This window comes from Centrocercus urophasianus, unplaced genomic scaffold (genome assembly GCF_019232065.1).
Source record: "Centrocercus urophasianus isolate 14NV4802_14NV808 unplaced genomic scaffold, USGS_Curo_1.0 seq_13, whole genome shotgun sequence".
NCBI classification, from domain to species: domain Eukaryota; kingdom Metazoa; phylum Chordata; class Aves; order Galliformes; family Phasianidae; genus Centrocercus; species Centrocercus urophasianus.
In genome coordinates, this window is record NW_024884475.1 from 54525449 (window position 1) to 54538619 (window position 13171).

The window sequence follows — 13171 nt, forward strand, 5'->3', positions numbered from 1 at the left end:
GAACAAGTCCAAGACGTCCTCACGCAATTGAATGTATACAGATCCATAGGGCAGGATGATATTCATCCTAGGGTTCTGAGAGAGATGGCTGATGCGGCTGCTGAGCCACTCTCCATCATATTTGAAACACCATGGCTGTCAGGTGAAGTCCCTGGTGACTGGAAAAAGGGAAACATTACTCCCATTTTCAAGAAAGGGAGAAAGGAAGACTCGGGGGACTACAGGCTGCTGAGCACCACCTTTGCTCATGGGAAGATCATGGAGCATGTTCTTCTAGAAGTATACATAGAAGCTATTTCTATTTCTACCATATATTTCATACATATCTTTTATTTCCAGAAGCTATGTTAAGGCACATAAAATACAAAGAGGTAATCCAAGATAGCCAGCACAGCTTCACCATGGGCAGATCATGCCTGACCAATAAGCTAATTTTCTGATGATGGACTGACGGCACCCATGGACAGGAGAAGGGCAACAGATGTCATCTTTCTGGACTTCTGCAAAGCCTCTGACATGGTCCCTCACCCTCAAATTGGAGAAGTATGGATTTGAAGGATAGATTGTTCGATGGATTAGGAATCGGCTGGCTGGTCGCAGCCAAAGGATTGTGATCAGTGGTTCTGTGTCAGGGTGGAGGCCGGTCACAAGCGGTGTCCCTCAGGGGTCAGTGGTGGGACTGGTGTTCTTCAACATCTTCATCAATGACACAGATGATGGCATCGAGTGCACCCTCAGCGAGTTTGCAAATGACACCAACCTGAGCAGTGCAGTCGATACACTGGAAGGAAGGGAAGCCATCCAGAGGGACCTGGACAGGCTGGAGAAGTAGGCCCATGAAAACCTAATGAGGTTCAACAAGGCCAAGTGCAGGGTGTTGAACCTGGGTTGGGGCAATATCCTTGAGAGCAGTCCTGCAGGAAAGGACTTGGGGATCCTGGTGAATGAGAAGCTGGATGTGAGCCAGCAGTGTGTGCTTGCAGCCCAGAAGGCCAACCGTGTTCTGGGCTGCATTAATAAAGGGGTAGTCAGCAGGGAGATGGAGGTGATAGAGGTGAGCCTCTGCTCAGCTCTTGTGCGACCCCATTTGGAGCACTGCGTCCAGGTCTGGGGAACCCAGCAAAATAACGGCATGGAGCTCTTGGAATGGGTCCAGAGGAGGGCCACTAAGATGATCAGAGGGCTGGAGCACCTCTTCTATGAAGAAAGGTTGAGAGAACTGGGCTTGTTTAGCTTGGAGAAGAGAAGGCTCTGGGGAGACCTCATTGTGGCCTTCCAGCACTTGAAAAGAGCATATAAACAGGAGGGCGAAAGCCTGTTTACGAAGGTGGATAGTGATAGGACAAAGAGGAATGGTTTTAAACTGAGACAGGGGAGGTTTAGATTAGATATTAGAAGGAAGTTTTTAACACAGAAGGTGGTTACACACTGGAACAGGTTGCCCAAGGAGGTTGTGGATGTCCCATCCCTGCAGGCTATGATTCTGTCAGAAAGACAGAAACATCATATCCACTACTGCACCTGAAAAAACTGGAGCACCTTAGGGAGATGGCAAAAGACTCTTTTGATGACCTTCCATCCCTTTCTTTCTTCAAAACATGAAGTGCTTTGGTAGTTGGTATAAATTTTTGTTATTTTCCAGAGTGTCACAGCATTATTATTCTCTCCTTATAAATGATGCATCACCGCATTCAGATGAAGGGTGCAACAAGTCAAGTTCGTTCTTGGTGTTGTGACTTCAGTATAAAACTGAGCAGAACAAAACCCTGGGAGCAACTAGAAAGGATTGCAAGAGATGTGCAATGGTGTTCCAACATGTCATAAAACTCAGAAAAACAAGTTCCAAGAAGTACGCGCTGACCCAATCTTTTATTTCTGAAACCATCACCTGTTATAATATAGCACCAACACCCAGAAATCATTCATCAGTTCTTCATATTTAGGAGTTCCCATTTTCACTTCTTTTTTCTGTTCATTTTCTGTCAGCATAAACAGACATACCAAGTTTTGACTTCCATTGATCTCCGCCCTGTCAGATCTTATCAAAAATGGATAAAAAATTCAGATCTACACAAAACTCCTTCAGGACAGCACTCTTCTGGATCATGACAAACATGGTTCCCAGAGCTATTTTCCTGCCTGTCTGTGGACTGCAGGCACGCTCCATCCAGCAAAAGCTGGAAACAGGTGGTACACATTTTTGTAAGACAGCTCTTGACAGCACTGGAAACTGCAGTAAAGCAAGGCAATGACTGCAAAACCCTTGAAAAACCCATCTTCAGACTGTAGCTTCTCAATTTAGAAAAGAGGGCTTATACTTTGTCCCCATGATGTTGAAAAGCTATGCTACACGATCTTCAGTGTCTAACACAACTGGAAGCACAATGCGCTCAATTACATGGCACTGGTTTGGAGGTACAGGCAGTGAATTACTGATCATAATCCCCTATTAAGTTTATCAGACTGCTGGTACCTTTCCAACACATAGGTTCCAGCTCCTTGCAAGACAAGCTTTTGCTAGAGGACATGGCAGAATCCTTCAGCCATATGTGTACTGTGATGTACATGGACAGCACCAGATGTGAAATCAGTGTCTGAAATCAATGGAGAGCCCTGAGGTGATACCTTCAGTGGCAAAATCTGGATTTCTTCCCTAATGGAAAGAAGCTGATGCTTGGAAGAGTTCCAACTGATTTCAGCTCTCTTGGATCTGTATCTGTATGGGAACTGCTGAATCACAGCCTGAACCACTGATTGATCACCTGAGGCAAGGACTGAGTCAGCCACGAGAGCACAGGCAAAGGCAATTCAGCTGTGTGACCGGAAAAGGTGGAGCCTGGCTTAACCTCTCCTAGATCCCATTTAAGGGCTGAATGCAGCTGGGAAAAGTTCTCTTCCTTGAGATTGCTGCTTTTGGTGTTTTTCTGTAAGCCTGGGACGCAGGTGAGTGTTTCATTTCTTTTTCATTATCTCTTTCTAGTTCTACATCCTGTAAAATACCAGCCTAATCTCACCACTCTGTTAATTGTATATTTGTTAAGTGTACACTACCCCCAATTCCTTGTGTCCTTCCCAGCTTGACAGTAGGCATATGGTCATCCTGAGTGCTTCTCTCTGTGCAGGACAACCCGGAGATCAGGCCTAGCCAGCACAGTTTCATGAAAGACAGGTCCTGCTTGATGAACCTGATTTTCTTCTAATATCTAGTGATGTGCCTGGTGGGTTAGGGAAAGGCTGTTGACACAGCCTAGACTCTAGCAAAGCCTTTGAACTGTCTCCCATAGTATCCTCCTGGAGAAGCTGGAAGCCCATGGCTTACACATATATATTCTTTGCTAAGTAAAGATCTGGCTGGAGGGCAAGCCCAGACAGTGATTGTGAATAGAGTTAGATGTACGTGGCCAACTGCTCATGAGTGGTGCTTCCCAGGGGTCAGTAATGGAGCTTGTCCTCTCCAATATCCTCACTGATTACTTGATTGAGCGCATCCTCAGTAAGTTTGCAGATGACACTGACTTGGGAAGAAATACTTATCTGCTTGGGAGTAGAAAAACCCTACAGAGGGATCTAGTCAGGCTGGCTTGCTGGGCTGAGGCCAATGGGATGAAGTTCAGTAAGACCAAGTGGCAGATCCTGCACCTCAATTATCAACAACCCCATGCAAAGCTATAAGCTCAGGGCAAAGTAGCTGGAAGACAGTGTAGAGGAAACAGACTTGGAGTTGTTAGTCAACAGCCAGCTGAACATGAGCCAGCAGTGTGCCCAGGCGGCCAAGAGGCCAATGGCATCAGAAAGTATTGCCAGCAGGAATAGGGAAGTGCTCGCCCCTCTTTACTCTGCCTGGTGTGGCTACATCTCTAGTGCTGAGTTTAGTTTTCAGCTGCCACTACAAGAAAGACATTGAGACTTTGGAATGTGTCCAGAGTACAGCAATTAAGCTGGTGAGCAGTCTGAAGCAGAAGTCTTGTGAGAAGTGGCTGAGGGAGCTGAGATTGTTTCTTCTCGAGGAGGCTCACTGGAGAACTTACTGCTCTCCCCAACTACCTTAAGGGAGGTTAATCTAATCCTGTCAGCTTGTAAGGAAGAGCAGGAATCAAGACAGCTTCTGTGGCTCCATTCACGCATCTCTGGTGCTGTTTGTCAGCAGTAATAAAAAAATGGCTCGGAGGAAGGCCTGGAGAAAAGCTTCAGGAATACACATGGGTGATGACAGAGAGCCTTCGCTAGGGTTAGGTGCATGACACATGCAACACATGGACAGCTGGAATTACCATGCTGACAGCACAAGTCTCAGCGTGTAAGGGTGTGGGAGGAATCCAGCTCTGCACCTGCACAGAACAAGAGCAGATCCCTCTGATTGCCCTGTCCCTAGCAGCACATCGCAGAGATGCTTCTGCATATAGAGCTCCTGGCTCTGTGTCTAGGCTGTAGAGTAGAACTGCCCTCTTCTTTTGCCTGCTGTTCTCACCTGTGCATGGTAACCCATTTTGTCTTGCTATGGATCAAAAGCTCTGAAATAGGGAGCAAGCTAATATTTACATCAGCATGCAACTTCTCATCACTTCTGTCAACAGCAGTTTACCAAATCCATTATGGACACTGGGCTTTAAAAGTCCAACTGCAAATATTGAGGTCATCCTCTTATGAACTGAGGGAAAGGAGCAGATCTGGACTTTTTTTTAATCAGAACCAAAATTCCTAATGAGAAACTCGTAGGACATCTGGCCTTTCTCAGTTCCTATGCATGGGTCTGTTACTACTACATTCATATCAGGAATTGGAGCAGCAGTCCCATCAGAGGGACTGACAACAGCAGCACTGGTGTTTGTAAGGCTGATCATTTGGTTAGAGAGAAGGAATGTAAATACACAGCTGACTAACTGAATAAAAATGGGGGGAAAAGACAGCAAAGGACAAACTAGGGCAGATTAATTTCAAAGGAACGAGTTCCACATAAGTAGGAACAGTGGCAAGTGTCAATGGCAGTAAGCAAGGACAGCAGGTCAGGGAGAAGGGAGAACAAGCCCTTCACTGTAACTCATAATGCCCACACAGAGGTTACTGCAATCGTGACAATTCCTGAGCAAACCTTATTAAGGCAAAAGAAAAGGGAACCAACATAAAATGGGCATCTCCACTTAGGAAGCAGCACTCCAATCTCCCAATGCTGCTATGAAGAGAGACCTGTTTATTTCTTCCCTGCAGTTTTCCCCGAAACGCAGCACCACCTCCTTCCTGCAGCCCTAATGCAGACATGCAGTACACACACTGAGGGCTCAACAACCCAGTACAGCCTATTCTTGGGGCTCAGCCACTGCCCTAGGAGGTAGAAAGGAGGTAAGATAGGACCTGACTCTTATCCACCTGCTGTGCTCAATCCTGCAGGCCTCTTTTTGCAACTGGATAGGTGCTATTTCCCCTGTCTTTTCATGCTGTTGGAGCAGTCTTGCACAGCAGGACATATTTTGCCTTCACAGGAGCATTTCGTATTTTCTTCTAGTAGGGAGGCTAGTTCTTCCAAGTGCACTTGGAAGCCCCAGGCTGATTGAGGAGGGTGGAATTTTCAAAAGCACGTGGTGTGTTCCTTGCTTAGTTCCTGCCTTAATTCCATCCTGCAGTGATTTGCACAGGGACAGAATAAAGTCACACCAGCACAGTGCAGACTCCATACACCACATTTGTCCTTGCTTTCAATGACATTACAATCTTCTCAGGCAGTGCTTGTGGAGTAGAAGTCTGCTGATAGGTAAAAGGAGGAAATTAACAGTCCTATTTAACATTTACAAAAGCATTTTTATTTATTATTAGGCTTAGTAATTTTCAGAAGTACAGCAGCTTAATGTCATTTGAACACATCATCTTTTGGGATAATAAAAAATACGTTTAGAGAGTACATGATGAAGTCTAACCCCAATTTGTAAATTTATCAGACAGCTTTTGAAGAAAGCTTTCCCTGAAAACATATGCTTTAGCAACAGTACTTCAGAAATAAAAATGGAAGGCGTTAGCTGAAAAACTGTTCTCTCAGCTTGCTGCTGGGTGTAGAGCAAAAGTAGATTGTGATTCCTGTCTATACTTCACTTTTTTTGTTTTCTTCAGAAGATAAACTGGCCTTTTGGATGTTCAAAGGAATAGGAGTATGATGCTCACGTGGGGCCTGTACAAGTGACCCACTGGAATGCTCAAGTACAACACATTACCACAAACCTTGGGAAACATGGAATATTTTGTGCTTCTCCATCAAGGACATGCTGTTTAGTCACTTAACAGAGGGTACCATGCACGTCAGGCACTGTCAAAGCCCAAAGAAGTGCGCAGTTCACAGAGCAGAAAAAAGATCAGGAATGTGCAGTGATGTTATGCTGGAGAAATGCAGAATGATTATATGGAAGATTTGAAGGGCATTCTGGGAAAAGTACAGATGCTCATATCTCCATTCCTTCTTCAGGAGCTTACATAGGCAATCAGCTGCTTAAAAGGCAGGTCAGGTGTTAAGAGTAAGCATTTCTTCAGAGCTCTGCTGCAGGAACATCTGTTTTCAGCTAGCAGCCAGAAGTGTCTAAAGTATTTGATTTCTGGAAGTTAGATACACGCTGAGCCTCAGCTCTGTGCCCAGATGGGAACAGAACTGTCTCATATCTTTTGTGAAAAGTCTGTTTTGTGGTATTTTCTGGCTCTTGTTTCAAACTTTGCGCAGAGAAAGGAAAACAATACAAAATTGGAATGAGTGGTTAATATACCAATGCTGCCAATCCAGAGGGATCTGGAGAGGCTGGACTTACTCCCTTCCATTGTTTGTTCCAACAAACACAAACTCTGCCACTTCTGCTCCTGCTCTGGAGCAACCCAGGCCTCTCACATGGCCTCCTCCCAGCCAGCAAGAGGTGAAAAAAGGAAGATCCATACAGGCAGTCTTTACAAACAGGTCACACATCTGAATTATTAGTTACTACGCAGTTTACTATTAAACATATCACAGTGAGCATCAATGCTTCTGATCACTTTAGCCCCATGCTGAAGTTCATGTGCATTTACATTTGGAAAGTCACTGTGTTCAGAGCAATCCAGGTGACCTGGATCTACTGAAATTTGACTTAACATTTGTTGCTGCTTCATCTGTGAGCAGATAGGTTTCACATCAACTGAGGCAATGCCACCCCGCAATATCTGAATCCACACAATCAATTTAATGCACTTTAACACTTGATGATGCTCAGGAAATTAATACTAACTCAGACTGGTTTCTCACAACAGTCAACTCCTAACCAGGAAAATCTCTAAACTGCTTCCCTTAAAAAGTAAAAGCAGATGAAAGGGCACTTGCAGAAGAGAAGACTATACTGACTCATTCAGTGGAGTGCACTCATTTCAGTAATTTGTTTCTTGCAGTAGAGAGGAACCAAAAAAAGAAGGAAAAAAAAAAGTCACCTAACCAGTTGCTATTCTATCTCAGCACTACATCCTCAAGCTCAGCAAATGTGATAATAAACACAGCTTTTTAATTAAGAAGTCTTCCATCTCAAAAGGTGCTAAAAGACTGCTCTAAGAGGAGCTCCTGAAACAACTGAAAGGGCCCTGCAGAGGCTGCCCATAGGGGACAGTTGGTCTTGTGTCACAGGGAGCAGACAAAAGCCCACTTCCAGCTGCCTCCCTTGACTAGGCAGAGCCTCAGGTTCATACTGCAAAGGTCAGAACAAAGCAGCAGCAAGATTCCCATTCCATACATCTCCCCATTTCCCTTCCTTAGAGGCACACTAGAAACTTTCCATCACCTTCAACAGCTCAGGGCCCTCTGTCCCACACGTACCTCTCCGTGCAACTAATAGAGTAAGAAACATGATCTTTGGCATATCTTCCTATACAGAAGCAGAGACTGACTTTATTCTTTATAGGGAAGGGAAAACTGAAAGGTGAGATATGCATTCTTCTTGTTCCTATTTGCATAGAACTGAAAAAAATCAGTTCCCGATGCCACAAGCCAAAGCGGACCCCCACAAGTCATGTGTGGGATGGGACCCTCCTCCAGTTCGTTGTTACTAATGAAGCTGCTGTGGCGGTTCACCAGGAGCTAAAAAGGGAAGCTATTCCTTTATAGCACATCCCCCCCACCTGCCCTAGGCAGCAGATGCATCTAGGCACAGATGCAGCCTGCAGCGCTGTGCTGAGGGAGAAGCACACATTTTCACATGCATGGTCACAGGCTCCTCAAAAACCAGCACTGCAGGAACTCTCAGAATGAATGGAACACGTAGGATAAACTAGGAGTTGGTGTCACATCCCAATCTCTTTAGTTGTCTGCACTGCAGGAAAAGCAAGAAGACAAAAGGTCTAGGTCAGCTCCTCTAATCCTGCAGTCTCCTCTAATTCAACATCTACTTCCTCAGGATTGAAAGAAAAGGACAAAAGACACCCCAAAAAAGGACACTGGAATCAGTCACGTCAGATCTGCAAGTACATAAAATAACTATTGCTCTTCATTTAGTACATCTCCTGTATTAGTCACAAAATAACAAGGTGGGCTACAGAAGCACCAAGCCTACAGAGGGTAGCCAACAGTAGGAGTAAAGATTACTCAAGTCTAATTACTCACGGGAGGATTTTTATTATGAAACAGAGATACCTCTGTTTTTGCTACATGCCAAAACAAGTTAACAAAAAGCAAATAACAAGGCCAACATTAAAAAAAAAAGTAGTCCATAAGAACAGCTTCAGGATTTACAAAAAAAAAAATACACCGTCAAACTACTGTTTGCTCTTGGTGTAAGGACACAGCCCAACTGCAAAGAAAGCAGAAGACACTCGGGGCTCATAGCCCTCTCTTCCCCGTTACAATAGGGCACCCTAACCGTCCACGCCATGGCCACTCTGCCTCTTGATACGTTTTCCACACAAAGTGAGCAGACTTGTCTCCCCACCCATGCTGCTCAGCTGTCGCTTTGCAGAGGCAGCAGACGCAATCCAGCATCACCAGGTGAGACACAACCTTCAGCTCAGTTAGCTGCTCCAACTGCATGGCACTCAGCACAAAGCAGCTTCCATCACTTTCTCAGTCTGCCAGCCTCAGCCACTTAGAAAGCACACACAAGTGACACACTTACCTGGCTTGCTTCCTTCACTCTCGTGCCCCAGCTGGCCTTTGGTGTTCAAACCACAGGTGTACACTTCCCCATCTTCCAGCAGGAACACCGAGTGGTTTCCTCCGCATGCCACCTCCTTGACATTTCTGTCGTGAATGAATCCATACACCTGTGGTTCGGGAATGATGACCTGGAGGCTGCTGCCTATCCCAGGTTGTCCAAAAGATGAATAACCCCAGCATAACATTTTCTCTCTTTTCAGCAAGTCATGTATTCTCCTGGGAAGAGAAACAGGGAAAAGGGCATGGATGAAGCAAATACCCAACAAGTAATCCTACACAGATGAGCTGATCTGAGCAGGAGGGGCAAACAATTAAAAAAAGCTTAGCCAGTACAACTATCTTGCCTGGGGACTGACAACAAGAAGGCATTTCTGCCATTGCACAAAGTGGAGCCAGGACAGCTCAGTTAGTTACTGAGTCAGCACCTTCAAGCACTGGTCACCTCCATCTCTAGGGCAGTGGGAGTGCCCTGACATCCTGCAGACCCAAGCAGTTCTGTTCTTAGTACAGCAGGACTGTATCATTTCTGATAAACTCAGATTAAGAAGCAGTTTGAACAACTTAACACATTCCTCCAACCTAAATGTGTATATTCACACGCACACACACCTATGCTACAGCAAGATTTTCCAATAAAAAGCAGTTCACACAGAGCAGCACAGTGGTAGCACAGCTTCTGACAGCAACAGATAAAGCTCTCATGTCGCTGCCTTTTGGGCCGTGTTCAATGAAACTCAGATTTCAAAGAATGCAGCAATATAGGAAGGGAAAAAGAAACAGCAGTAGGCAAGAGGACCATCTCACTGCACAGTCTAAGCTTAGTAATGACAACAGCTTTCCAACATGTAAGAGCTAGGCAATCAGCCCTCGTTTCCTCATTCCAGAATGAGCATCTGAAAGAGTTTATTGACACTTCCTTGTACTCCCATCCTCATTATGCTTGGGCCATTTTTAAACACGTTGCATTAAGAAGACATGGAGAATTCCTCTGCTTGAAATAGGAACTGATTATAACCCTTCCCTATTTTGTAAGCAGAAAGAAAAAAGAGCAGAGAAAAAGAAATATCCTAGACATCAAGCCTCATGACTCACCATGGCAAGTTTTAAACTAAGGCAATTTACTGCTGCAGCACTCACTACGTCAGCACAGGATCTAACACCACAGGTAACCTCTGAGGCATCACCACAGATTCCACAGCAAAAGGAGATTTCCCCACTCAGACAGGAAACACACGCATGCAGCTCCCAAAGCCTGGTGCTAATTCAAGCTGCATTAGCCATAAAGCCTTCCATAATCTGAGCCCTAAGCAAGGGGTGCTCGTCTCCTACCAGCTGCCCTCACCCGTGGCTGCGTCCTGTCATCAGGTGCACTCACCTCCACCAAGGCAGGGCCGAGCCAAGAGAGACAGAAGATGGAACCTCTACAGCTGGAAAATGCCATCTTCTCTCACAAACTGCTTGCTAAGGTCTCTTACTAGGTGCTCCAAAGCATGCATTGTAACCTATTTACTTCTAACAGCCTCTGTTCCTTTCAAGTACACCTCAAGTCATCCACATTTCGGGACGGTCACTGAGCAGCTCTAAAGCACCCCCAGTTTATAAAGCAGGAGGTTGCAGGGCTCAACGTAAGCCAATGGCTGGGCTCACATGCCCTCGGCACATCAGCCCAACGGAAGTCACCACTGGCTACTCCTGACACCAAGAATAGGGACGCAGTAACACTGAAGTCATGCACATGCTTGTGTTTTAAATGACACAATAGCTATATTTATAGAGAACTTCATAACCTGCCTCAAAAAAGGTTGCCACCTCTCTGAGCCTGAGGAGTTATCACCTTACAAAAGATAAAAGCAGCTTCACAATTAAGAGCAGCCACCCTGAAGCTCACACTCCCTGTAAGGGGATGCTGCTGATTGTACCACTCTACCACTACAGTGACTCCGTACATCACGGGCTAAATTGTAATTTAGGATACCTCGCTAGAAGAGTTTCTGAACAGTCTGCTCCCCACAGGTCCCAGTCGTCTTTCCAGCTGCTAATTTCATTTAAAATGCTAAAAATACCTTAATTAAATTAATTGCTTGTGTTCATTTTCCACATGAGAAGCTGCTGCACTGAGCAGGGGGAGCCAGGGGCAGGTCTTTCCTCGTGCTAAGACACGGCTTGAAGGAGCACCTCTTCACTCTGGAGCAGAAGCCAACACAGCCACTTTCCATCTGAGCGCACCGGCACACCCAGATGTTTTCCAAAGGCCTGATGTGCCATGTATTTAATTTAGTTATTCCAAAGACACAGCACATTTCTAAAACCACGACTGCTTTAACGCTTGTGTGGATGTTTTTCCCCTTCCAAACGCAAACACAAGTCAATAAACCATACGCTCGCGGAAGGGCAGCGTCCTGGAACACAAAGCTTCAAATGAAGCTTCACGCTACGTTTCCCATTCTGGCCAAGGCAGACAACTCAGCCGGCAGCGCTCCTGTACCATCGCGGCCGCACAGCGCCGGGATTTATCGCCGCTCGCTGCCATCGAGCCCCTTTCCCTTCCTGCTTCGGCCGGCCCGCCGCCCGCAGCAGCGCAGAGGAACGCGAGGAGCGACGGGGAACGATCGCACCCGGGAGCTGCGCACTTCTCGCTGCCCCACGCAGGAAGCCGGCCCCAGCCGTCAGCCCCTCCGCCCGCCTCCCAGCCCTCGCGGCGCGCCCGCGGGGACGCAGGGCGCCCGCTGGGGCAGTCCGCGCTCGCGCCCTCCGCAAGGAGCTCCTCCGCAACATCCATACCACCCGATCACCCCCGGCCCCCCAATTCACCTGCCGCTGCCGCCGCGGCGACGATCAAGTCCGGCCCCCCACCGCCGCCCGCGGGAGTAATGGCTGCTCGCGGCCAATGGCCGGCGCCGGGCGGGGCGGCGGGCGGCTCCCTGCGGTTGCCGGGCCCTTCCCTCACCGCGAGGGCCGCAGCGGCGCGGTGTGCCGACGTGACGGCAGGCTGGTGAGCGGGCCGTGCGGACGCGTCGGCTGAGGAATCTGTTGCTGAAACCCACCGCTAACTGCGCACGTTTGGAGTCCGTGCAGAGCTCTCAAGGCCCGTCCTCGGTAACGGTGTAAAACGGCAGACCCGCCCAAGTGAACTGGGGGCTTCCGCGCGCCTCGTTGCGCGCGGCTCCCTCTGGAGGCTCCTCTGCTCCCGCGGGCAGCCCCTTCGTGACGGCTCCGTTTGGCAGCGCCACGGACTTCACCGTCCCTGGTTTTCCAGGCAGAATCGGGCAGCTAGCGCTCAGGCCTATGCTCCACTGCTGGTAATGGCTGCCCCAAGAGGTCAAAGGAAGCTCGCCCTTTCCTTAACGGCTGAGATCATCCTGCTGAGAAAAAGAAGCTCCTTCAACGTGAAGCTGAATTTATCCGGACAGCAGGTCAGAAAATATCCAGAGATGCCCAGATCTACACCTCATGTTAATTTATCAATTGTCTATCTCCTGTCCCAAGCAAGTAAGCGGCTGCCCAGTGTCAAGAGCTGCATGGGTGTCAGTGGTGGCATACGACTTGGCAGCTTTCAGCTGCCCTGTCAACCCTCTTCTGGTAGGTATTTTCCACCAGAGCCCTTTTTTAGGTGTCACTGGCAGCCTTCTGCTGAAAGGGATCAGCCAGGGATAGCTGCCTATGCCGGTGCCAGCAGTCAAGGTGGGGTCTGGCTGCCAGCCATGGAAGTGGCTTTTCTGTGTGGTGCAGCCTGGTCGCCCCACATCCGCTCTGCATCTGCTGCTTTGCAGAGTTCCTGCACATCTCTACAGGTGACGTTTGGATCAGAAGAGCAGTCTAAAAAAGTCCCACTGTATTTCTTTGTATTTCTTGTATTTCTTCACATATTTTATAATAAGCACTGCTTGAGAAAATGTAGATGCAGCTCAGTGCTCAAAGTCATTTCAGAAAACGACAGAGTGCTCTATTCTACTCCTTTGGAAAGTCTTTAATAAAAGCAGGGCTTATTTGAGGACAAATTAAAAATAGCCTTGAAAAGTACTCTGGGATTTA

The 13171-nt window shown here is 47.2% G+C and overlaps 1 protein-coding gene across 4 annotated transcripts in view; it reads right to left on the reverse strand.

The window, feature by feature from the left end:
- Positions 1-12027, reverse strand: part of LOC122156912 (probable E3 ubiquitin-protein ligase HERC3) — a 42749-nt gene extending 30722 nt beyond the window's left edge. For 3 of the 4 annotated variants that reach the window (XR_006167696.1, XM_042812179.1, XM_042812181.1), the window contains exons 1-2: positions 11951-12027; positions 9099-9355 (exon numbers count right to left, since the gene is read on the reverse strand). Coding sequence is in view for 3 of the 4 variants with exons in the window: in XM_042812179.1 (XP_042668113.1) it covers positions 9099-9324 (226 nt within the window). In the remaining variant the exon portion in view is untranslated. Of the gene's footprint in view, positions 1-9098; positions 9356-11202; positions 11310-11950 lie in introns of those variants that run through there. The other variant, XM_042812180.1, reaches the window with a different exon arrangement.
- Between the last annotated feature and the right edge of the window lie 1144 nt (positions 12028-13171).